The 26290-nt window shown below is 38.0% G+C and overlaps 1 protein-coding gene across 1 annotated transcript; it reads right to left on the bottom strand.

Moving 5' to 3' along the window:
- Positions 1–1890: 1890 nt before the first annotated feature.
- NDUFV2 (NADH:ubiquinone oxidoreductase core subunit V2) lies at positions 1891–26232 on the bottom strand. Its single transcript, XM_059706609.1, has 8 exons — positions 26054–26232; positions 17564–17629; positions 16037–16099; positions 15833–15949; positions 12684–12852; positions 10910–11019; positions 4752–4828; positions 1891–2046 (listed from the first exon to the last, which is right to left on the bottom strand). The coding sequence occupies exons 1-8, from the start codon at positions 26105–26107 to the stop codon at positions 1953–1955; spliced, it is 750 nt and encodes a 249-aa protein (XP_059562592.1). The 5' UTR covers positions 26108–26232; the 3' UTR covers positions 1891–1952.
- Positions 26233–26290: the final 58 nt, after the last annotated feature.

Here is a 26290-nt window from a genome sequence, read left to right as displayed (position 1 = left end):
CAAAAAGCTGCCAGCCCTGGCCAGTATGGCTACGTTGGTTGGATATCTCCCCATGCTCTGAAAAGTTGTCATTCAATTCCCAATCAGAGCACATGCCTAGGCTTTCTGGCTGGTTCCCAGGTAGGGGGTGTGCAGAAGGTAGCCAATTGATTTCCCCCTGTTTCCTCTCAAGTCAATGTTTTTCTCTCTGTGTCTCCCCCTCTCCCTTTCTCTCTAAAAATCAATTTAAAAAATCTTTAAAAAATTTTTTTTTAACAACTGCCATTCTTCAGGAAGGTGAATATAATAAATGTAAAATAAAATCTCAGATGATAAATTATCATATGACTTAGTCTCTACAGATGTAAGACCTTTGCAATGAGTACTTTTTAAACAAAATTTTAAAATTATTAGAGAAAGGAAGGGGGAGGGAGGAAGGGTGGGGGGGGAGAGAGGGAGAGAGGGAGAGAGGGAGAGAGGGAGAGAGAGAGAGAAAAGAAAAGAAAAGAAAAGGAAAAGAAAAGAAAACAAAAGAAAAGAAAACAAAAGAAAAGAAAACAAAAGAAAAGAAAAGAAAAGAAAAGAAAAGTAAAGAAAAGAAAAGAAAAGAAAAGAAAAGAAAAGAAAAGAAAAGAAAAGAAAAGAAAAGAAAAGAAAAGAAAAGAAAAGAAAAGAACGAACATCTAGGTGCCTCCCCCAGGAGCCGCAACCTGTGTACCTGCCCTGACTGGGGTTCGAACTTACCACCTTTTGGTGTTCGGGACAACACTCCAACCAACCAAGCCACACTGGCCAGGGCTGCAAAACTATTATCATGTGCTGTAGAATTTTCTGGAGCAATGGCCTCTTCCAGTTACAGCAAGTAAATCTGAGCAATCAGTAACTTTTCCCCTAATAACTTTCAGTAGCAACTCAAAAACCAAAACAGATATTAAGATTTTTTGCCAACAGGGAGGATGAAAAGTTGAATTTTTAGTTTATTTTTGCCATTAAACAGCAATAAGTAAATTTCCTCCCCAAATGTACCTTTTTAAAACCAGCACATTTAAGAACTGAGAAGAAATGAAGGATTGAGTGGTGGTAAACACATAGGCTAGGACATAGCTGTTACCTCCAGCTTCTGGAAATTGGCAAGGAAATTTTACTCACTGTATCCATATACATTTTGGAACCATCTTGGATTATTGTAGTGAAATTTTACCTGCCAAATGTTTTCAAAAGCTATTCAGGACATCATCATTAGAAACAGTGCTTTTGTGTTGAATATAATAGATTTTCAAGAAAAATGGGCAAAAAAAATTAAGCAAGATTCAACTCAAATGACCTACAAACAACTACCTTATCCTCTTAACACTTACAGCCTACTTGAAGTATCACCACAGTTGGAAATACAGTAACAATTGTATGCTGTAAATATAAAAATATTTCAAGAGTGCACTGACATAAATAAAGTTTATAGAAAGATCATGTTAACTTAAGACTTGGCTATGGCTAAACATGGAAAAGCAAAATGTATTTGAAATTTGAATTTTTATTTCACAATAACCTGTAATCTTGATAAAAATAACCTGGCAGTTGAAAATGGGAGCGGGAATGGGGTTTTGGAGTTACTATTAACTAGATTATGGAATAACGTCTTCATAGTTAGCCAAAGCTAGCAGAAGACTTTAAAATGGAGCTTTGAAGCCCTGGCCGGTGTGGCTCAGTCGGTTGAAGTGTTGTCTCATACACCAAAAGGTGGATGCAACCAATCAATGTTTCTCTTTCTCTTTTTCAAATCAATGGAAATATATTCTCAAGTGAGGATTTAAAAAAAAAAAATGGAGCTATTAAGTTTGACATGGTACTTACAGAGCTATAAGTTGCTAAGTTACCACTAAGGTGTTCACAGGTTGAAATAAATATTAAAAATTTATGTAGATAGGAAATTCATATTTTATTTCTCCAGTGACATATTTACAGTTGAATATAAATTAAAGGCCTGCTTGCACACCAAAACCAGGTCCTTTGGGTGGTTCGGTCAAAGAGGTAAGACCCCCAGCTGGCTCACAAGAGAAGCGTCCACTCCTGAAAAGAAAAGCAAGTTAACATTAAATTGATTATTATTACTACTTATAAATTTTTACTTAAAAAATTATAACTGTTACCTCACAACAGCCCAGTTAAGTAACTATTTTTCACCTAATAACTAGCATATATTATTTAATCCAAACATTTGAATTGCTGCAAAATTTTCTCTTCGTAAAGTTAAACATGAAAACTGACATATCAAATTCACTATATAAATATGAAAAATATAAAAATAACCTAATACTAGCTCCCATTTATTGAGCAGTGTATATACAGTATTAGCTCCTTTAATCTCAACAATGCCATGAGATAAGTGATTACTGGCCTTATTTTATACAGAAACTGAGTATTGGGGGATTCAGCAAGTGCCCCAGTATCAGAGCTTAACTACAGGAAAATAACCTAACCCAGAGGACATTTTAAAAAATCATGTTTTAATAAACTAGACACTACATCTTTTATATTTGGATTTTATTTAGAATGAGATCTGTCATTGTGAACAGAGGGAGTACACACTTATATATTATACTTTAAATAGAAACTGGATTCCTTGAGGAATTTGAAGATTTGGGAGGGATGTCTCTTAGAAGTAGTAAATACAAAATCTATTTGTATTTATGTTTTTAGGCCATAATAGTACTAATTTTTCAAAAAACAGGACCCAGACCAGGGTTGCTAATAGCCAGAAAGGAAACAAGAACAGGTACTTATATAGGAATCTATGAAGAAAAGCAACACAGAGGTAGAAGAACCTGTCTGGTTTTTGTTTCACCCACACACATACTTTCCCAGGTATTGGCTCAACCTCTGCCCTGTCTAACCTCTGTTGCTAGAGCCCAACTCAGCATCTACCATTTCACCCCTCCTATTCCCTAGCTTTGTTCATTTACTTTGTTCCTCCCATCAATTTTAGCTGAAGAATTTGTTCAATTTACATCTTTTTACTCCCTCTGGCTTTGCCCTTCACATTCTGTCATTAATCTTATATGTCTGTTTTCAAGTCCTAGGAAATCATTTTTTATTGAGAGGACAGAAAAGTGATACCACAATCATTTATAAGATCTTTCTAGCTATTACTAGTACATTACATAATGCAAGTAGCTAAGTGGAGTATTGTAATGAGGAATGGCTACAAAGTCAGAAATTAGTATATTTGTATTATAAGTTACTATGAAAACCAGATCAAAAAGCAGACACTGTGTACTGTCAAAGCCTGAAAGTTTCAGGGTAAATGGCAAAATAACATTTAGCTTTAATAAAAACAATACTTGGCTTTGTAATTTTTTTATGTTAACTAGTCACACAGGTATACCTGCTGCTCTTTTACTAGATTCCCCCTTGTGGTTTAAGCTCTTTATCCACACAAAGAACTGATTTAAGAAGATTATAAAAACCAAAATTTCTGGAACAATAAATGGAAGAGTTAATTATGTATACTGCCTGAGTTCTTCACAGGATTATAGAATTTTATAAAAGACAGTTATTTTAAGAATAACCTGGTCCAGATTCCTAAAGTTTGTTCTATGAAATGACAGTCCCATGAGATACTTGAGGGGAAAAACAGAGCCCCAGGGGTTCTTATGTCTGCCTACAAATGTTCTCCTTCCCCTACCATTCACAAAAGACATACTAAAATATTATAAAGGCAGTAAAATCTTCCAGTAAAGCCTACAAACTTTGTTTTATCTACTAGCTGTAACTTTCCTCATTTTATCTGTAAACATTCCTCAGAACACAAACAGAGAGACAGTGATCTAAGCCCTATTCATTCACCTGACATTAACAATTTAAATTAGGGTTTTCACTTAATAAAAACCAAAAAATTGTTTTCCTGATAATTTATGATTAAAATGCCATCCACTAATTACCGTTCTCTTCATCACAATTCAAGAGGTAAATCTGTTTTTTTTTAGCCATTCCAACACTATTTGTACATTCATCATTTTAACTCATTTGCATTCTAGAAAACTTGATCTCATATAGATACATATATATATTTTAATAAGAGTTTATTTAGAAAGTCACAAAGGTAGAAGAAGTGAGCCGTAGAAGAAATGAGCTCAGGAAACAGGTTACCTAGGTATAAAAAGGGCCTTTGGAGCTTAGGAGAAAGGCAAGGAAAATGCACCTGAGGGAAGAGGTTAGGGAAAGGCGAGGGCAGACATGCTCCATAGAAAGAGCAGCTCTATACAGATTTTATGGCTTAAAAAAGTGCTTTTTAAAGAAAATCTACTTAATGAAAGTTTAGTGCTTATTTTAAAAAAAATATTGTTGAGATATATCCACCACTGTCCCTACTTTTATTATATAAAAAAAAGTGACTTTAATGTCTAGAGTTATCCATTGGCCACCACCTATATATTTTTATGTATACTTATAGCCTACCTATATATTTTTTACATCTAAAATATTCTACATCCCACAGAATTCTGCAAAATTTAAGATGTCTTTATAAAACTAAACATGAAGAATTCAAAATTATTTTTAGCTAATCCATACTGAAAAATAAACTTCTATTTAATAATTTGAAAACAAGTTTAGAAGTTATTTTCAATACTTTAACTTAAAATAAGAACAATCTCAGCACACAAATATTTGTTTATAATGTCAAAATAAAGAAAGTGTTGTCTTACCATCAGTTTACATAAAAGACTACTTTAGGTTAAACCATTAAAATTTATTATATAAAAATAAAAGCGTACCTTGGCCCAGGTTTTGGCATTTTGCCAGCCTTGAGCTCATCAATAATTTCTTCAATATCCTTAGGTGTGAGATCCTCCTATAAAAAAAAAATATTAAAATTACTTTCGCCCTAGCTGGTTTGGCTCAGTGGATAGAGCATCAGCCTGCAGACTGAAGGGTCTCAGGTTCAATTCCAGTCAAGGTCACATGCCTGAGTTGCAGGCTCAATCCCCAGTGGGGGGCATGTAAGAGGCAGCCAGTCAATGATTCTCTCTCATCATTGATGTTTCTATCTCTCTCTCCCTCTCCCTTCCTCTCTGAAATCAATAAAAATGTATTTTTTTAAAAAAATTACTTTCTACTTGAAATCTGTGCAAATCCCTAATATCAATTAGTTTATTATTTGTCTTTCTCAACTTACAAGTTAGTTACCAAGATAGCAGCAATGGAATAACTTCTACATATAGTATAAACTGCTAAATGCTATATGTATTAAGAGCTGCAGCTAAAGAAGCAATAGAGTAGTGCTTTGGAGCAAAACAGTTCTGCATTTGAGTCCTCAACCCTATCACTTACTAGCTAGTAATCTCAGACAAGTTACTTAGCCTCCCTAAGTCTGTTTCTTCATTTGTAAACCTACTTGAGAATTAATTAAATGAGAAAATATATAAAACAGAACTGTGCTATCTATGGCACATGCTCAACAATGCTGAGGCAGCACATCTATAATAATAAAAGTGTAACATGCAAATCGACCAAACAGCAGAACGACCGTCTGGACTACCACGCTACGCGACACCCACTGGTGCCAGGCCAGCCAAGGCGGGTGCGATGTGATTGGTCGGGGGGCCCACCATCACTCCACCATTTCCCTGCAGAGGGAGGCCCAGGCCACCACCCAAAGGGGCGATCAATGGGGGGGCTCCGCAACTGCCCCAAAGAGGGAGGCCCAGACCACCCTATGTGGGGTGATCATCGGGGGGGCTCTGCGGAACCGGGGAACCGGGGGTATGTGGCAGCGGATGTAGGCAGCACCAGGCCAAGGTGGGTGTGGGAGGGGGGCAGGGCCGTGAGGCAGCCAGGGCTGCAAAGGCCTACTCTTCCTCGAATTTTGTGCACCGGGCCTCTAGTAGTAAATAAAATAGCACCAGCAGGCATAGTAACTTAAAAGTAGATGACTAATATCTATCCCTAACCTAAAGATCTAATATCCTAGGGATATCTTCTTTTCCCAGGTTAATTTTACCATTTCAAAATTCATTTAATTTTCAAAGGGAAAGGTAAGAAAACAACAACAAAAACCCACCTTATTTTTGACACATTTTAATGATGCAGACCCTCAAAACCCCATTTCAACTAGAACAGCTCTATATTTTATACACTACACCTGTGTAAAATATGTGACTCAAGAAAGGGTTCTGTTATTTAAAATAAAAAAAGAAAGAAAACACATAAACACATGCCCACTCGTATGCCTAGTTGCTGCAACCTACATTTAATCAAAAGAGTCAAACAGAATGGTAAGATTAAACTAGGAGAAAACTATCTAAACTACATTATATCCATTCATCCCCCTCTAAAACTGTTCAGTATTTAACAAAATGTTTTGCAGTACCACCTAGCAAGTTACTTAGCCTCCCTAAGTCTGTTTCTTCATTTGTAAACTTACTTGAGAATTAAATGAGAAAATGCTAGAGAAATCATGATTCAATACTATATTTCCAGTGCCTAGTCAAAAATTGCCTTTAATATTGTTGAATAATGAAACATTTTTGAAACTAAAAAGCTGCTTTGAAACTGCTTAGTGTTTAACAGATGTTAAGAACTTCATAGCTAGAATACATCTTTAAATTATCGATTTTATTCCTCCCCCAAATCTTTTATTATGAGAATTTGAAAACTATACATGAATACCATATCCCTACCACCTAGACTGAACAATTTTTAATTTGCCATATTTTTATTATGAACACACATGCTTTGGGGCTATACCATTTGAAAGCAAGTTGCAGACATTATAACACTTCATCCCTAATACTTCAGGAGGCCATTTCCTAAGAATAAGAAAATTTTCTTAAATAACATAATGCCATTTCCACACCTCATTAGCTAACAATAATTCCTTTAATAAAATCAAATGTCAAGTCCATATTCAAATCTATCTAACCATCATCAAAATGTGGTAACTGTGTTTTCCCTAGGTAGGATCCAATCCAAGTTTATGTGACTATTTCATTTTATCCACTCATCAACTGAGATACATACAAGTTACTAATTGCCTTGCCAAAGACTATACTAACTGAAAGAATCTTTAGCTCTTGGGTAAGTCCATAGGCTACCATATTTAGACTTACTATGCTTCAAAGAAAGCCTTGGCCACTCTAATTCTTGCTTAAATCAAGATCCTCATTATTGGGGAGAACCAAGATGGCGGCATAGGTTAACGCCGGAGTTTGCTGCTTTGAACAACTACTTCAAAAGTGAAACCAAAAAACGGAAGGGACATCACCCAGAACCACAGGAACGCTGGCTGAGTGGAAGTCCTACAACTAGGAGGAAAGAGAAACGCACACGGACACTCAGAGGAGGCGCAGTGGTGAAGTCAAATTCTGAGGTGCGGAGTGCGTGGAGCGGGCTGGCGGCGGAGAGCGCGGTTGTTGTTTTCAATCGGGAGGGAGTCGCAGACTCTGAGCTCCAGATCCCAACGAGTCTTTAGGGACCCAGACTCAAACGGGAGAAACAGGACTGTCTGGCTTCAGTCAGAGCGAGTGCAGCTTTCTCTCCGAGCTTTGCAGCGGGTGCTGGGACTCAGAGAGGCAGAGCCCCTGGGGACAGGACTGAGAGCCGCCATAACTGCTCTCTCCGGCCCACCCTGTTGATCCTGTGCGACCCGCCCCGCCCAAGCCCTGCACAGAGGCATTTGTCGGATAGCCTCAGGCAAAGGCTAGATTAGCACCTCCCTAGAGGACAGAAGTTCTCTCACTGCTGACACAGCTGATTCTCATAGCCACTTGGCCTGGAGGTCAAACCCTCCCTGGAATTAGCTACAACAATCAAGATTTAACTATAAGACTGCAAACAAAGACCACTAGGGGCTGCACCAAGGAAGCATAACAAAATGCAGAGACTAAGAAACAGGACAAAATTGTCAATGGAAGATATAGAGTTCAGAACCACACTTTTAAGGTCTCTCAAGAACTGTTTAGAAGCTGCCGATAAACTTAATGAGATCTACACGAAAACTAATAAGACCCTCGATCTTATATTGGGGAACCAACTAGAAATTAAGCATACACGGACTGAAATAACGAATATTATACAGACTCCCGACAGCAGACCAGAGGAGCGCAAGAATCAAGTCAATGATTTGAAATGCGAGGAAGCAAAAAACATCCAACCGGAAAAGCAAAATGAAAAAAGAATCCAAAAATGCGAGGATAGTGTAAGGAGCCTCTGGGACAGCTTCAAGCGTACCAACATCAGAATTATAGGGGTGCCAGAAGATGAGAGAGAGCAAGATATTGAAAACCTATTTGAAGAAATAATGACAGAAAACTTCCCCCACCTGGTGAAAGAAATGGACTTACAGATCCAAGAAGCTCGGAGAACCCCAAACAAAAGGAATCCAAAGAGGACCACACCAAGACACATCATAATTAAAATGCCAAGAGCAAAAGACAAAGAGAGAATCTTAAAAGCAGCAAGAGAAAGAAAGTCAGTTACCTACAAGGGAGTACCCATACCAATGTCAGCTGATTTCTCAACAGAAACTTTGCAGGCCAGAGGGAGTGGCAAGAAATATTCAAAGTGATGAATACCAAGAACCTACAACCAAGATTACTTTATCCAGCAAAGCTATCATTCAGAATTGAAGGTCAGATAAAGAGCTTCACAGATAAGGAAAAGCTAAAGGAGTTCATCACCACCAAACCAGGATTATATGAAATGCTGAAAGGTATCCTTTAAGAAGAGGAAGAGGAAGAAAAAGGTAAAGATACAAATTATGAACAACAAATATGCATCTATCAACAAGTGAATCTAAGAATCAAGTGAATAAATAATCTGATGAACAGAATGAACTGTTGATTATAATAGAATCAGGGACATAGAAAGGGAATGGACTGACTATTCTTGGGGGGGAAAGGGGTGTGGGAGATGTGGGAAGAGACTGGACAAAAATCGTGCACCTATGGATGAGGACAGTGGGTGGGGAGTGAGGGCGGAGGGTGGGGCGGGAACTGGGAGGAGGGAAGTTATGGGGGGAAAAAAAAAAGAGGAACAAATGTAATAATCTGAACAATAAAGATTTAATTAAAAAAAAAACTGAGCTCTCTTTCTTGTAAATGGAGCTAATGCAAAAAAAAAAAAAAAAGATCCTCATTATTATGAATAAATTGCAGAATGTTGGAAAAGAGAAAGTTGTTGCCATATTTTTTAAGGACTTTTTTTTAAAGTAGGGGAAATGGAGAAGAAATTTAAATCACTGATCATTAAAATGAAGAAAACCACTATAGGGAATGAAAACACCCTAGAAATCTAAAAGGCCAAAGAAATATAATTTCATCTTCATTAAAAAAGTTATAGATATCCATTTCAGGCATTATGGCAGAATAACTATCCTGACTGAACTTCTTGTTGTAACAACTACAGGTGCTTTTAAATTTCATCAATATACTGGCAAAGAAATACCCAGAAACCAAAACCTCAAAATTCAGGTAGAGAGAGGTAGAACACCATGCAAATTTGGCTTCAGGATTTCAGTCTAGAGCAGCAATTTTCAACTGGTGTGCCACAGGAATTTTTTAAAATATGCAATACCTGACTCCTTAGTCAGGGGCACTGAACTCTTTTCCCTTAGGTTGTCAAATAAAAAAAAAAATGACAACAGCCAATACAATAATAGCTGTCTGGTGTGAATGAATCAATTATATCCTTTGGGGTTTTTTTTTTTTGTCAGATTGGCAAAAATATATATTTTTTGGTATGCTGCAGAATTTTAGTAATTAGTTTATGTGCTATGAGATGAAAAAGGTTGAAAATCACTGGTCTGGAGGGGCAAGGGACAAAGCCCCAGGTCACAAGAAATATCCAAATCACATGAAGTTAAGACCCCAAAAAGCTATATCCTCAATATAAGTGTAAACAGAAATTAAACTGTCCCTAAAAAGTCTGCTAGCTTAGAATCTTACACATTGAAGGCTGAGGGAAGGGTTTAAAGAGAGGGTCTCTCTTTTGGGACGTAGCATTTCCAGGAGCAAGAGAGTAGCAAAGCAAATCTCTTCTTGAAGAATCCACCTTTAATACAGGCCTCTAAGAAGTTCCATGAGCAAATTTCTAAGAAGTATGAGCTAACAAGATATTATAAATGAAAACCGTGATACAATTAGGGTAGCAGGCAATTAAAAAAAGATAACTATACTCCACCCACTTGGATATTAAAAACATGTTTAAGAAAAAACTGCAAATTTAAAAATATTTAGAACTAAATGAAGAAAATATTACTTATCAAAACTTGTGAGACCTGGCTAAAACAGTACTAAAAGACAGGCATGATACTACCTCTATAAAATTGTTAGAAAAAGCAATATAGTATTACATTATTAGTGTAACTTATACACATATTTTAAAAGTTTAAAAACATGTACAAGAAGAATATACACTGAATTTATGATAGTGGTTACCTCTGGGAATGAATGGAAAGGAATAGGATTTTTGGTGGTAATGAGAATGGTTTACTTGCATCTGTAGGATAATCCTACAAATAATAATAAGGATAAAAATAATTTCCTTAAGTGTGGAAAGTATTATTATCTGTTAAATCTTGATAGCTATTTTCTGTATTTGTATGTAAATTAAATTTTTCATAATTTAAAAGTTTTAAAAATATATCATTACCTCCAAGACTTAAATGCAAAAATATTTAAAGATAAATTTTTAAAAACTATCTGATGGGCAATAACGTGGAAGCTAAAATTGACATTTTTATGAAAGGTTTTCCATTCCTATGACATTTTTATGAGTAGGAAGCCAAGAAAGAAACAAACAAAACAAACCTTGGATATTTATGCCAAGTTTCTTCTAAATGCATAATTTAGAAACCAACATTCATAGGACGGGAAAACAAGTATTTTAAACATGACATCATACAGTTTTAATTCATATTAAGTGAAATACTCACATAGTAGTTGTCATTTATTTGAACCATTGGTGCATTTACACAGGCCCCTAAACATTCCACCTCTATAAGAGTGAAAAGTTTGTCAGGTGTAGTCTCTCCAACCTTTATTCCTAAAAATATAAATGATCATTGTAAGGACCAGGTTATATTTTTTCCAGTTTTTTTAAACTTATAAATAATTCTTTATTGTTGAAAGTATTACATATGTCCCCTTTTTTCCGCCACTGACCCCCTTCAGCTCGCCCCTGCCCCCCCCCCCCCAGGTTATATTTTAATAGCAATATGATTTAAGAAAAAAAGAAAAGAAAACCAACGACATGTTACGGAGATATACAAAAAATATTTAAGAGCACTAAATTTCTTAAACAAAACAAGCCTGCACAATTGTACTAGAAAACTCAAATTTTTTATGTGAACTCGTTCCTTTAAGAACAATCAAATTTCAGGTGACTTATCTCCAGTGTTTGTTGTCAAATAGCAGTAAAACCAACAGTACAATTTTCATTTTAACAGTGATAATTAACCTACTAAAATCATATTGTAAGACTAGCAAAGACTCAGAAAACTGCTAATATCAAACATCATTAAGAATGTGATGCCCTAGCTGGTTTGGTTCAGTGGATAGAGCGTTGGCCTGTGGACTGAAGGGTCCCAGGTTTGATTCTGGTCAAGGGCATGTACCTTGGTTGCAAGCTCCTCCTCAGCCCAAGCCCTGGTTGAGCGCTTGCAGGAGGCAACCAATCAATGTGTTTCTCTCACATCGATATTTCTCTCTGTCTTTCCCTCTCTCTTCCATCTCTCTAAAAATCAATAGAAAAATATCCTCGGATAAGGATAAAAAAAATAAATTTAAAAATAGAATGAGAGGAAAACAATTACTCTAATATCTTTAGAGAAGGCATTTTGTCAAAACCTGACACAGCAATTCTACTTCCTGAAAATAATCTCAGTATACAGCAGGTATGCAAAGAGGAATATACATAAAAGTAACCGCAAAATAACTTAAGAAATAATAGAAATATGAGGCAGACATACTTATTATGCTGTAGTCAAAAAAAGTACAAAAAGCACACAGACACATTACATTTATGTATTTAATAATGAAAACAATATAAAACCTAAAACTAATTATTCAACTATTATCAGAATTTGTATCTTGAAGGTGGAGGGTAGGATTATGAACAGATTTCAGATTTCTGTTATATATACTTCAATACTGCTCAAATTTTACCACATCCAAGTACTTTATATTCAGTAACAAAAATTTTTAAAAAAACCAAAAACCTCCTTTTACTTTACTTATGTAAAGTTATATGTGCAGTAATGACAGTTTTGTGTGGAAAAATGCCCTTTCAATTTTGTAAATGCTACTATAATAAAACCCCATTTCAAATTTCTCTTCCTGACACATTCTTACTATTTTATTTGTCCAAAGGCTAATTTGAAAGGACCTAAGGATAAGATAGTCACTTTTTACATACCACATGCTATTATTACACAATGAAACTTAATTTGTAAATAATGAAAACTTTAAAATTCCTAGCTTTTCCAACATACTTAATGACTAGAAAAAGATAAGATGAAAATTCAACTATGAGGCTGAGAACTAGGAGTACAAAGTAAGAAATAAATGTAGACAAACAGTAAGACAAAATTTACTCATGAAGTAGAGATCCAATAAGATGACAAAAGTTGGAAGTTAGGTAGAAATTGATCAACTCCAGAAAGACAATTATAATTTTCATAAAAGTTATACGTATAATGTGTCCCATACCAAGCTTTTTCTGAATGGCCTCCAGTATGCTGTCAGAGTTTCGAAGCATGCAAGGTGTAGTAGTGCAGATCTGAATGTGATACTTTCCAACTGGCTTTCGATTATACATTGTATAAAAAGTTGCTACTTCATATACTCTCATGGGAGGTACTTGTAAAACTTCTGCAACCTAAAAATAGTAGGAAATTTAAAAAAAACATAATTATAAGGTTTAATAATTGAGCTTGGTTAAAAGCATATTTTGTTACTGCTTCAATTTGGTAAAAACAGAAAAGTTCTTCAAAAGCAGAAAATATACCTGTATTTCTTATTTGCAAAGTATAAATCCTTTAATTTTTACAGATATCTTACACTTACACTACAAAGCCCAGAGGCTAATTAATGGTTACCCCAGCCCTTATCTCTGCAAAAGTGTCTTTTTCTCTAAACTTTTAAGTCTCTCATTAAGAATTTCTACTTTGGTCATTTAACTCGATATTTTACAATTTAAAATTTCTAAATAGCAAAAATTTGGTGACCAAACCCTAATAAGTTAAATTATATTTTCAACCTTTCACCAATTTTTCAAAAAGGCCTTGATGTAACTGGTGAAGTATAGTGTGTGCAAATGGTATGGGGACAGAAAAAGTTGAGAATCAAAGCTTACCTACTAGCCCGTATTGGTACACACTCACACACACACACACACCCCTTCAGAACAATCAAACCTTATTATTTCCAATAGATCTTCTGGACTAGTACTTCCCAACCGTACACATCAATGAATTTACAGAAAATACTTGTTCTGATATATTGGGGAGGCAGTGGGGAGGTGAAAGGTGGAGAGTGAAGGGGTGTGGGGGTGGGGGGTGTTCAGGACCAAGGGACTCAATATTTGAGCACAACTCTCTTGGTCAGGGCAAGTCTGTTAGAGAAAACAGGTTTTTTTTAGCTATTTGCTAGGGCTGGTCCACACACAGTCTATCATGACTATAATCCTGGCTACAACTTTCTGGGTGATTTAATATTACCTGATCAGGTCTTAAGATTTGATATCTGATATTCTTAAAAATTACGTATATATTCTTGTTTTGACATGAAAGAAGAGCTCATTAAATTGCATTTCTGATGTGTTCTCAGAAGACATCTAAACACAGCTCACCTGTGAAAAGATTAATTTGGTAATACTAAACCAGGCATGTACCTCTAAATCTGGGGAGCTCTCTCAAAATACACATGCTGAAGCCTGAAAATATATGTACTGGAGCCCTATCACTGGGAGTAAGGCCCTGGCGTCTACTTTGAAAAAACTTCCCTGGGGCTGCTGCTGTGCACCACAGTGAAGTGATGGTTAAGGAAATAATGTGTGAGTTTTGGGATTTTGTTATTGTTGTAAGGCTGGGCTTTTCTTTGGGGTCAGAGAGAAACAGTAATATTTAAAGTCTCAGATGTAAAGTGGAAAGAATCTTGATCCTATTCCAATGATGGTGAACCTTTTGAGCTTGGTGTGTCAGTATTTTGAAAAACCCTAACTTAACTCTAGTGCCGTGTCAAATATAGAAATTTTTTGATATTTGCAACCACAGTAAAACAAAGATTTATATTTTTGATATTTATTTTATATATTTAAATTCCATTTAACAAAGAAAAATCAACCAAAAAAATGAGTTCGCGTGTCACCTCTGACACACGTGTCATAGGTTCACCATCACTGTTATTCTTTATATGCTATTTTCTGCTTTTACACATACACATCCAATTCGAAATAGGACAGTATTTCTGAAATGTTCTCACATTAATTTCTCATTTATTTTATTTTGCTCTACTAAATTTGCCATGCTGCAAGACTTTCAACAAGCTTGTCATTATTTAAAAAAATACATTTTTGCTAAAAAGTATCTATGATTTAAAAACATACCTCAATAATTATTTATAAAGTTGGCTATTATAATATAGAAACCAATATAAGTTATTTAGAAACCACCAAAGAAATATGTGATTAATTAAAGAAAAAAACAAACAAACACACATCTGGCTATGTTTACTAACTATGGTACCAACCAAACTTGCTTTATAACATTTTTTCATAGTCAAAAAAATACTAAGGGTCCACAACAGTGTTAGGGTACTATACAAAGCAAGTAAGAGATAAATGAACTAAATAAAAAATCTGCACTTGGGATTCCATTAAATAAATTGAGGACATTCCTACTCTCCAAGAAAGATGACAATGGTAACAGACCAAATAAAATTTAAAAAGTGAAAAGAGAAATAAAGTAGAGCAGAATCCCTGTAAGTCAATTAGAAAATGTAAAGAATTAGAAGTAGTTCCCAGCTCTTATCATTTAGAAATCATAACAACACTTAGAAAATATCTACTTAGTTCAAAATCTTCATTGCAGTTGAGGAAGGATGTCCAAAGAAAAATGACTTAACTCAAAGTCAAATATATTTTCCATTACATCACACTTATTAGTTTTGTGATTCTCGTAAGAATCAAATACCGTATATGGTTTTGTATAGCACTTTGTAAACTATACACTTTAACATAATACCACACAAATGCAGTTATATTAATAGAATAGGAATAAACTTGATATTTGGATTAGTACTGAAAATACAATTAGTAAAAGAAACCTGAAATCTTGAATATGTATGAATAGACTAACTTCATTTAAATGGGTCACTCATAACATTTCTGTTATGGGTTGCTGATTCCAAGGTGCCACAATCAAGTGTCATATATCATATATTGTATAGGTTTTTGTTAAAGCCTGTTACCAAAGATAAAAATATTATAAAGATTCACCATTAGCTATAAGCAGATCCTTTTTCTTTAATTCTGGTGTTTAAATAGTACATTGATTTTCAGAATATCTTGACAGCAAATTATACACATTTGGGATCTTTTATCTGTAGTATGACCAAAAAGAAGGGGGAAAAAAGAAAACCTCATTATAATGCTTTTATTATTTCTTACAAGGGTAAAAAACTCTACTTTTTCTGTTTTACTAAGGGAACCAACAAAAACATACATAATTTGAGAAAACATAATTAAAGGAATTCAAACTCTTATATTTTGACATTAATGGCTGTCAGAGGAACTTCTATACAAGAAATTTCATATACAATCTCCTTTTTTTGAACTAAGGCAAAAATGAATTCAGTACCTTGTTCATAGCAGAGATAGGCAGCCATCCGTTCTGTCTTTGGGCCAAGTCTAAGACTGGAAGCACAGCTGCTGCTTTATGCCCTTCTGGATAGTTTTTTACAATTGCCTCTATCCTCTGTATCAAAGGAAAAGCACCCGTTTTTATACTTCTGGAAGATACTAAATATTTTGTACCATTAATTATAACATTAATTTATCATACCTTATAGTTTTCTGGTGTGAAATCAAATGGAGTATCTGGGTTATTCTCAGGAGTATCTCTGTGCTACACAAAGGGAAAAAATATTTTCCAAAATGATCAAAATTCCTCAAAAGTGTGAATAATTTTGCACATTACTGTTGCTCATTTAATCTCTTCACTTTATTTTCAACACAATACAAATCAATCTATCCTTGCATCAAAAAGAATGGCTAAACTAATTAGTAAATACACATGTGATAAGTATGATTACCCAAGTAATGTTAGCAGAATTCAAAATTTCAGACAGTTTTAGAAACTACCATTTAATGGTTTAAGAGAAGTAGCTTTAGGACCAAAAAACAAAGGGTTATCCAACTTGATTAGAGGATAGGATCTTCAAATGTAATTACCAAAACATTACTAATTATTGGAAGCCTTATGAAGACAGAATTTTCAGTGTGAACATACGTGTATTTTTCCAAAGAGAGTGTATCAAATTGTCAAAGGGATTCACTTACTTTAGGGAAGGTACAAAAGCCTTCTCCACGTAACAGAAACTAGCCAACAGCTAGTTTTCTGTAATAGAAACTAGCCAACAGCAAGAAGCTTTATTTTTTTCTTCATAAAAAAGCAAGCCCTCTTTAAAAACTGACAAGAAATGGCATGTCAACAGGAAATCAAATGAGTCACACTAAGATTAACACTTACAATGATTAATGTTTTGTACGTAAGGTGAACACAGAACTGAATCTCGTAATATGTTAACTCTCAGTTCTTTTTCAAAGACACACAAGAAAAAAGAAAATTAAAACTTTGGACAATGATCTCAAACACATGGCATATTTGATATATCTTTAGACAAAGATGATAAAATATAAAGCAGAAATCTACTTATCGATAGTATGCCAACTAACATTAAGATTCAGCTTTGGAATAACTCAGTTTACAAGACTATACCACTAACTCTAAATCATACTAGTCCAGTAAATTGCCTTTAAACACCACCAGATTAATTCCTGAACACTGTACCTTTGCCAGAGAAGAGGGATATATTATCTTATATTTTCTGAATTGTGCAACTAAGCTAGGGAGTTCATTGACCTTTACCTGTAGTTAACCCTGGGAACCAAAAATACAAAGGCCAACTACCAACATATTCATTCTATTACTAAAATCTGTAAGTTTCAAACTAGTGCCATTTTGGGAATCCCCAAGTTGCAGCCTCAGAATCTTCAGTGAACCAAAATGACTGAGTTTTAAAAATTCAAAGTGTGAAACTGGGTTAAAGCTCATTCATAGTAATTTCACCGAATAATAATCTAAATTCTTATTCTTAGATTTGCTCTGGTACCAATTTAAACTTGAGAAGTTCAGCTGGAACCACATATATCTTTTTAAAAGTAGTGAATTCAATTATCTATATTTAAATTCCCACAATGGCCAGGATATACTAAAGACATGGCTATTTAAGATATTTGGATTATTATAACAAAGTTACCTAAATTTTCAAGTCTTTTCATTCTGAAGAAATCTAAGTTAATTACTTACCACAAATAAGGCTCCTCCAGCTCCATTTTGCACAGCTGTCTTATGCAAATTCCTTATATGTCTTCCCTAAAATTTTAAGAAAATTTTGTAAATCACAAGCCTTAAAAAATTTTTCATATGGAAATACTTTAAGATCCATAACTAAAAACAATCGAATCAACTTACAGAAGTAAAAGATCTTAAGAGTTATAGTCTACTACACTACATCCTGCCCATTCTCTTTTAGGAGAGGTATAAAAAAGCAGAGGTCCAAAGGTAAGGTTATTTACCTGCCTAAGGTCACACATAGAGTTAGTGGAAGAGCCAGGATCAAACCCAGTCATGTATCCTTTCTACAACACTCTGTTAGCATACATTTGAAGAGTTAATATACCATTAACTTACAGCCTTTCACTTTTGTGTGAATCAAGTTGGAGGCCAGCTTTCATTTAGTGTGGATATTCATAAACATGTTTTCATTCTGTACAAATGAGTCATATACTCTGTATTAATGAGTCAACTGCATCCTCCTTTTCAATTCTTTACTAAATTAGTTTAAAAACTCCAGGCATAAAAAGTTTCAGAAAGCTGCTTATGATGGATGCTCTATAGACTGACCATACTCAATTGTTTGGAAGAAACCCATTTGAATCCCCTCTCCTTTGCATTTCATTTCTCTTTGCTCTGTTGCTTCTCCAATCATTCCTACCTTCTCCACCTCTCCCCCACCCAACACCCACTCCTCCCAAAAGCAATTCAACTATGGTCCAGAAACCCTCCAATTTCTGAGTTCTACTAAACACAGATGGTAGAACATTGGATTACCAAGCATGGAACTGGCGAAGAGTTGGACAATTCAAAGAAGGCAAACATAACAAGTAAAGGTAGTGATATAACACAATTTATTCTATGTGTGACCTTAGGCAAGTAAATAACCTTACCTTTGGACCTCTGCTTTTTTATACCTCTCCTGATAGTTAAATTTATTAGCCATCATAGCTATGTAATTCTGAGATTTAATCCCAAATAACTGCTTCTCTACAGAAAGGATTCATAGATTTGTCATATACTTCTACGAATAGGTAGGTTCTGCACCTTTTCACCTCTGAAATTTTCAAATATGTTTGCCTACTATATTGATCCCCAAGGAAACCTAGTAACTTTTTGATGCAGAGAAATGCCATATTATGATTACATTTTTCCTATCTTTATGTCAATTTGCTATTCATGACAACTTTTAAAAAATTATGCCTCACCTTGCTTAAAAAAAAGTAACAAAATATTTCTTTTAACCCAATGGTAATTCAGCTTTAGACAGTCATTACAGACAGTGGCTTAAATTATGATCATGAAAAACATTCCATGATCCCCTTCTCTCACTTACTCTCTCTCATTTTAGACAATCACCAAGTCCTACCCATTCTACCTAAACAACTTTTAAATTCTGTTTTTCATACTACTTCATGTTTCTTACAACTATCCCCAGTTCAAACTCTTTTCATTTCCCTCTTAGATTACCGCAATAGCCTTCTGTCTCTTGCCTTGCAATCTCACCCTTCTCCACATCTCCAGAGATGTTTGTCCTAAAATTATGATGGGGGAGAAGGAGGTGGCCGTGGTGGGGATCAATCTAAAATCACTGCCTACAAAATAACATCTAAACTCTGTGGTATGACATACCAAAGGCCTCTACTCTGTGACCTATTCCAGTCTCACCTTCCACAGCAGGTTATTCTTGTCCATAGTGTCATGCTCTCTCACATTCACTGTCCTTGTACATGGAGCTACCTGTACTGACAACGTTATGTCACCCTATACCTCCCTCATCCATCATGACCAAGGTTAACCTCCTCCTCTTATCTCTCTAAGGCCCCTGAACCAGAGTCTCTCTTCCTTAAGCAAAGTGAAACCACTTTATAGCACCTATTATATTTAAAACTTCACCATACACACCAACTTCCCTCAGTAAACTTGAGCGATTTCAGAAAGGTAGGTTAAAAAAATATTTTGTTAAATAGGACTTGCAAACAAACCCAGTTCAGGCGTATTCTATGTAATGTTGGGCACATCTGCCTGGGCACCTTCAGATGCTCACCTACAAAAGGGGAAAACGCCCAGCAAAGTATCCCACATATAAAGGTGCTTTCCTTCTCCCCCAACAAGGCAAAGCAAAAAGTGTTTGAACATGGTCCTTAATGTTTACTGAAAGAAATGTCCTGATTTATAACATGCTTCCTGACCTGACTCCAAAAGTGGTGAGTCAAGGTTTCCCAATGGAAAACCAGACCAACATGGTAAATGAACCTACAATTTATTACCAAATGTACTGCACTGATATTAAACAGTGCTAAAGAGAGGGAAGTTCAGCTATTTAGATATTTGAAATGGAGACTGAGTTCACATATCCAATAGAAAGATCTGAATCTGTAGTATGCCAAAAATGGCCTACTGAACCTCACTGAATACTTAAAAAGCTGTCATTTTCTCTTTCCCCTAAATTGTTTAAGGCTGAAAAAAGAAATTGTTTAGGGCTGTGTTAGGCAGAATAATAATGCCTCAAAGATACCCATGTCCTAATTCTGGGGAGCTATGAATATGTTAATATACACAGCAAAGGAGCTGGAATTAAGATTGCTAATCAGTCCACCTTAAAATAGGGAGATCATTCTGGATAATCAGAGTCCAAGGTAATCACAGGGGCCCTTAAAATTTGGAAGAGGGAGCAAAGTCAGAAAAGGATATGTGACAAATGGCAGAAGCAAGGTCAGAGTGATGTGACATGACGTGACATGAGAAACTCCTCGGCCCTTGCTGGCTTTGAAGATGGAAGAGGGCCATCATCCAACAAATGAGAGCAGCTTCTAGAAGCTGGAAAAGCTAAGAAAACAGATTCTCCCCTAGAGTCTCCAGAGAGAAGTGTACCTTGATTTTAGACCATGTCAGACTTTTAACCTACAGAATTATAAGACAGCAAATTTGTGTTGTGTTATGTCACCAAGCTTGTGGTAATTTGTTACAGCAGCAATAGAAAATTAACACAAATGCCTGTTTTCTTTTTACTTTTAAGAATTTTAGAATCTTTAAGGCAAAATGGAGATACCTTGGGACATTGCAAAATCAGGTTTAAAAATCAACAAATAGGTCTAGAGACATGGAAGCATGGAACAGATTCACCGATCTCAGAGGGAAGGGAGGAAGGCGGCGGTGCTGGGGGTGTGTGGGGCGCGGTTAACCAAAGAACTTATATGCATATATGCATAGCCCATGGACACAGACAATAACGCGGTGAAGGCCTGGCGTGGGGTGAGAGTCAAGTGGAGGGGGGGAAAGGGGGCAAAATGGGGACATCTGTAATACTCTCAACAATGAAAGTAAATTAAGAGAAGCAATATATAAAAAATGAATCTCTAATGGAATGAGAGCATTTCATTCTATAAAACTTAAAATTTAGAAAGAAAAATGCCACCACAGAAGGTTCTACTTCTAGTGTAGATGAATAGGTATTATCAGTCCAAACCACTGAGTAACAATTACAAACTCTGGACGAAATACTTCTTTTAAAAAATAAGAGGACAAAAAACTTTCTGAAAGCACTGGAGAAAAACCAAATGCATGCAAACACAGGAGGGAGGGGAAGCCTATACTTAGAAGAGAAGTGAGTTGTTGTTTTTTCCTTACATCTATCTTTTAGCCTGAAGGCAGACCCTCAACAGCACAGGGCAGTAAACCCCTAAGGGAAAACCTGCAACCTTAATGGTATGAATAAACACAGGTGAGTTTGGGACAATCACAGGCCTGGGAAAGTGGGAAATCCCAAAAAAGGAATATCGAGGAGAAAACCCAAATTCTGTGGATGACCCCAAATCATTCATGCTCATGAGGCAGATTCCAAGCAGTTCTGGTGAAAGAAATGAACCAATATCTGAGTTGCTGCCCTCAAGGGAGTTTAATTGCAGTATGATTTCAATTACATTAACTGCTTACAACAACTCTTTGGAGGAATTAACAAAATATAAAGCCTCTATGACATACCATCCTCAATCCAAAATCACTCAACATAAAAAACAAACAAACAATACAACAAAAAACCCATATGCACATACATACAAAAGAAAACAACCCATTTTCAAGAAAAAAAAAAAATCAATGGATATTTACCAGACAATTTCAAAACAGCTGCAACTCTGCTTAAGAACATAAAGAAAAATATCAATGACTGAAAAGACAGAAATAGAAACCATAAAAATGAAACATGAAAATTCTAAAACTGAAAACACAACCCCTGAAAATGCCACAACCCTCTCACCCCTACAAAACTAAGTACTGGCTTAGGTGTGAGGCAGTAATGAGCTGTATACAGTGGTGTCAACATTACAGAAAGCCACAGGCAGTTACTAAAGGAAAGAAGAAAAGTCTATTCTGAATACCTATTCATCCATAATTCATAATTTTTAGGCAATTCTTGACAATCACTCAAGGCATTACTGCACTTTACAGAAAAGAAAATGAGGATCAAAGAGATTAAGAAATATGGCTCAAGGTTATAGAAGTAGTATCTTCCAAGCAATTCTAGACACAGTACTAAGTTCTTGATATTTTTTAAGCAATGATGAGCTGAAAAGCCTGTTGCTGAAGAAAACAGCAGCTAGCTAACAAAGCATCAACACTAATAAAAGAGAAAAATGGTAATTGGTGTACAACGATACCCTTTTCATTGGCTAATCAGGGCTATATGCAAATTAACTGCCAACTATGATTGGCAGTTAACTGCCAACAAGATGGAGGCTAATTTGCATATGTAGGCACAATGCAGGGAGGCGAAAGGGAAAGCAGGAAGAAGCCCCCTTCCACTGACAGTGATCAGAAAGCCAGGGGGGAGCTAAGAGCTGGGGGGCAGGGCAAAGGCGGCCCTGGGGCCACCTTTGCCCTGCCCCCCAGCCATGATCAGAGAATCAGGCGCCTTTGCCGCCCTGGCCAGTGATAGCAGGAAGTAGGGGTGGAGCCAGCGATGGGAGCTGGACACGGTCGAAGCTGGCAGTCCCGGGAGCTAGGGGTCCCTTGCCTGGGCCTAATGCGGAGCCCACGATCGCGGGGCCGCTGCAGCTGCGGGTCCCCACTGCCTAAGCCGGACGCCTCAGCCAGAGGCGTTAGGCCTGGGCAGGGGCAGAGCCTGCAACCGCGGGGAACTGGGGGTCCCCTGCCCAGGCCTGACACCTCTGCCGGAGGCCTCAGGCCTGGTCAAGGGGCCGATCCGGTGATTGGTGATCGGAGGGTGATGAGGGTCAACTCCTCTGGCCGAGGCATCAGGCCTGGGCGGGGGGCTGAGCCGGGGATTGGGTGGATATGATAGTCCCCTTGCCCAGGCCTGAAGCCTGGGTCAGAGGCATCAGGTTTGGGCGGGGGGTGGAGCAAGCGATCAGAGGGAGATGGGGGTCCCCTGCCCAGGCATGATTCCTGGGCCAGAGGACTCAGGCCTGGGCGGGGGCCAGAGCCAGTGATCGGGGGGAGATGGGGGTCCCCTGTCCAAGCCTGACACCTCTGGCGGAGGCGTCAGGCCTGGGCAAGGGGCCGATCAGGTGATCGGAGGGTGATGGGGGTCTACACCTCTGGCTGAGCCATCAGGCCTGGGCAAGGGGCAGAGCCAGCAATCGGAGGGGTCTGGGGGTCCCCTGCCCAGGCCTGATGCCTGGGCTGGGGGCAGAACCAGTGATGGAGGGAAATGAGGGTCCCCTGCCCAGGCCTGACACCTCTGTCAGAGGCGTCAGGCCTGGGCAAGGGGCCGATCCTGTGATTGGAGGGTGATGGGGGTCAACGCCTGAGGGCTCCCAGTATGTGAGAGGGGGCAGGCTGGGCTGAGGGACACTCCCCCCACACACACACCCAGTGCACGAATTTCGTGCACCGGGCCCCTAGTAAATTATAACAGAATAAGCAATGTATATGGTTTGAAAATGTTAATGGTTTCTTTAAAGGTTTCTCTTTTAGGAAAGCAATTTTATTAGGAACCTCTTTATTCATACTTTTCCTGATTTTTCCTAGGTCATCTGATATCCCACTATTTGTAAAATATTAGAAGACGGGCCTCGTTATATAAATTATAGAACATACAATAAAATGCTATGCAGCATTAAAAATGACCGTATAAAATGTCTGCTGATAAGGAAAGCTGATCAAAACGTATTATGAGGAATAAAATAAAACAGGCTACAAAATTGTGTGAACAATATCACCTGATTTTTTTAAAGTTCTGTTAAGGTCTATTAATTGCAGACTTCAAAATGTTAAACATTTTGGTAATTTCCAAGTTGATGAGACTATGGGTGATATTCATTTTTTGAGCTTATTTTATTTGCTGTTCTTAATATTATATTTTTCTAACAATATGTTACTTGTGTAATTAAAAAATTAAACTTGTAAATCACACCATCATGCTGTATACCTTAAACTTCTACAGTAATGTATGTTGATTATTTCTCAAAATTGAGGGGAAAATGAACAAAAATTTAAACTTATTCATCAACTCAACAAATATTTACTAGGCACATACTACATACCAGGTAATGATTAATAAAAAAAAGAAAAAGTTGCCAAAGTTAACATAAACAATGTGATTTGCCTGGCTGGTGTGGCTCAGTGGTTGAGTGTCGACCTATGACCAGGACGTCACGGTTCGATTCCCAGTCAGGGCACATGCCCAGGTTTCGGTCTTGATCCCCAGTGTGGGGCATGTAGGAGGCAGCCGATCAATGATTCTCTCTCATCATTGATGTTTCTATCTCTCTCTCCCTCTCCATTCCTCCCTCAAATCAATAAAAAAAAATATATTAAATAAAAAAAAACAATTTGATTTTCTTCCACTACCTGAAGTTTTTTTTTCAGTTAATACTGTTTTTCAATTTACACCCTGTCCTCTTCCCTCAAAAACAAAAGAAACCAAAATCTATCTGTACTCTATATCCTTTCTACTAGTAGACAAGGACTGATCCTCATTAGTCTCACCTGGGGTTCTGCAAGAGCCTCTAATCTGGTCTCCCTGCCTTTGGCTCCCATCAAACCTATTTTCCTTTCAGTCCCATCCAGTGATCCATCCAAGGCAGAAACCTGACCATGCCCCTCTGCTCCTCTAAAACCTTTCACTGACTCTCCACTGCCTCTAAGATAAAGTCAAATTCTTCAGGATAGCACGCAAGGACCTCCAAGATCTGGGCCCTGCCACCTCTCTCATTTCATCTTGGAACTCACCTTACCTCCCAACCATGGAGTCTAGCAACACAGCTTGTGCTTCTCATACCTTCAAGCTTTCTCTTGCCAACTATCAATAGTCTTTTCTTGCATTGTCTTTCCTCTTATACAAGACTATTAACGCCACAAGAACAGGGGCTGTCTAAATCTGATTATGTAAAATGGGGAAATCAAGAGTACCAACCTCACAAACGAGATTTAGAACGTAAATATTTAACACAGTGCTTGGCACATAGAACGTCGTCACCAAGTGTCACCTATCCTCCTTACCCACATTGTTCCCTGGAGTCCATCAGTGCATGACCCACCGTGGGACCACAAACGTTTATTAAAAGACTAAACTCTGCAAATTACAATATTCCCATTTTACAACTGAGGAAATGGAGAAAAATAACAGCCAAAGTTCACAAAGCGAAAAACGCAGTGAGGTCACCATCCAAACTCTGGTGTCGCTCTAAAGCCCCGAGCTCATTCTACACTCCTGGGCACCATCTACATCCCTCTTCCGCTGCGAACTGATCAACCCTTCCATTTTACTGCAGAGACAAAAAGGCTGCGTTCTTTCCAGTAAATGCCCCGTGGTTACAATTTCTGGGATCTGCATTTTAAGTGAACTTGAATGCTGCAACCTTTCTGAGATTCCATTTCTTGGCCTAAAATGAGACGCAGTTGGATCTCACTCAAAACCACCCATTCAAGCTCTAAAATCCTGCTGTGCAGTATTTGGGCTGTTCTTTTACGTCGTTCGATACGACGTGCCGAACTTTTCCGATATGCAAGGCACAAAAGAAAACACTGTGGTCACCCTTCTCTTGGCCTCGGGAGACGCTCCTAAACCAAGCAAGGCAGACCTACAGCCCAGAGTTCTCTCCAGAACAATGCGACCCGACGGCCACAAGGGCACCAGGCTCGCCGTGCCAGCTGCCCGCTTCGGGAGCACGGGCACTAGGCCGACCCAGGCGCTACAGTGAAACAGGGCAAAACACAACACCGAGCGGCCCTCCTGCATCCTCTTCTTCACAAAATCAGGCGGGCACTTCCCCGTCCGGCAGAGGAGGCCACGCACCCGCCTTCGTTAAATCTGCCGACCCTCCCCCGGAGCTCCTCGCTGCAGCAACCTCTCCCGGGAGAGGGCGAAGGCCGCAGTGTCCTTGCCGCCGCCTGAAGGCTGGTCCGGAGCCCAGGGCTCTCGTGTGCTCACCACCAAAGAGGCAAGGAGAGAGGGAGAAGGGCGGCGCCAGTGCCCGGGCTCATTCCGAGCCTCCTTACCCACTGGGCGGTGAGGCCAGCCGCCCGGGCCCGGAACGCCGCGGCGAAGAACATGGCGGACCAAACTGTCAGTCTTTCCCCGCAGCCCCCGGCGCGGATCCCCGGCGAGCCCGGGACGCACGGCGTGCGCGCTCCGGAGCCAGGCCCAGCGCGTCCGGGGCGGCGAGCCGCTCCCTACGCCGAGGCCGCGGGGGCGCGCGAGGGCGCGCGGGGGCTGCTGGGGCCTGGTAGGCGGAG

This window comes from Myotis daubentonii, chromosome 8 (genome assembly GCF_963259705.1).
Source record: "Myotis daubentonii chromosome 8, mMyoDau2.1, whole genome shotgun sequence".
Lineage (NCBI taxonomy): Eukaryota > Metazoa > Chordata > Mammalia > Chiroptera > Vespertilionidae > Myotis > Myotis daubentonii.
This window is presented reverse-complemented; position numbering and strand designations above follow the sequence as displayed.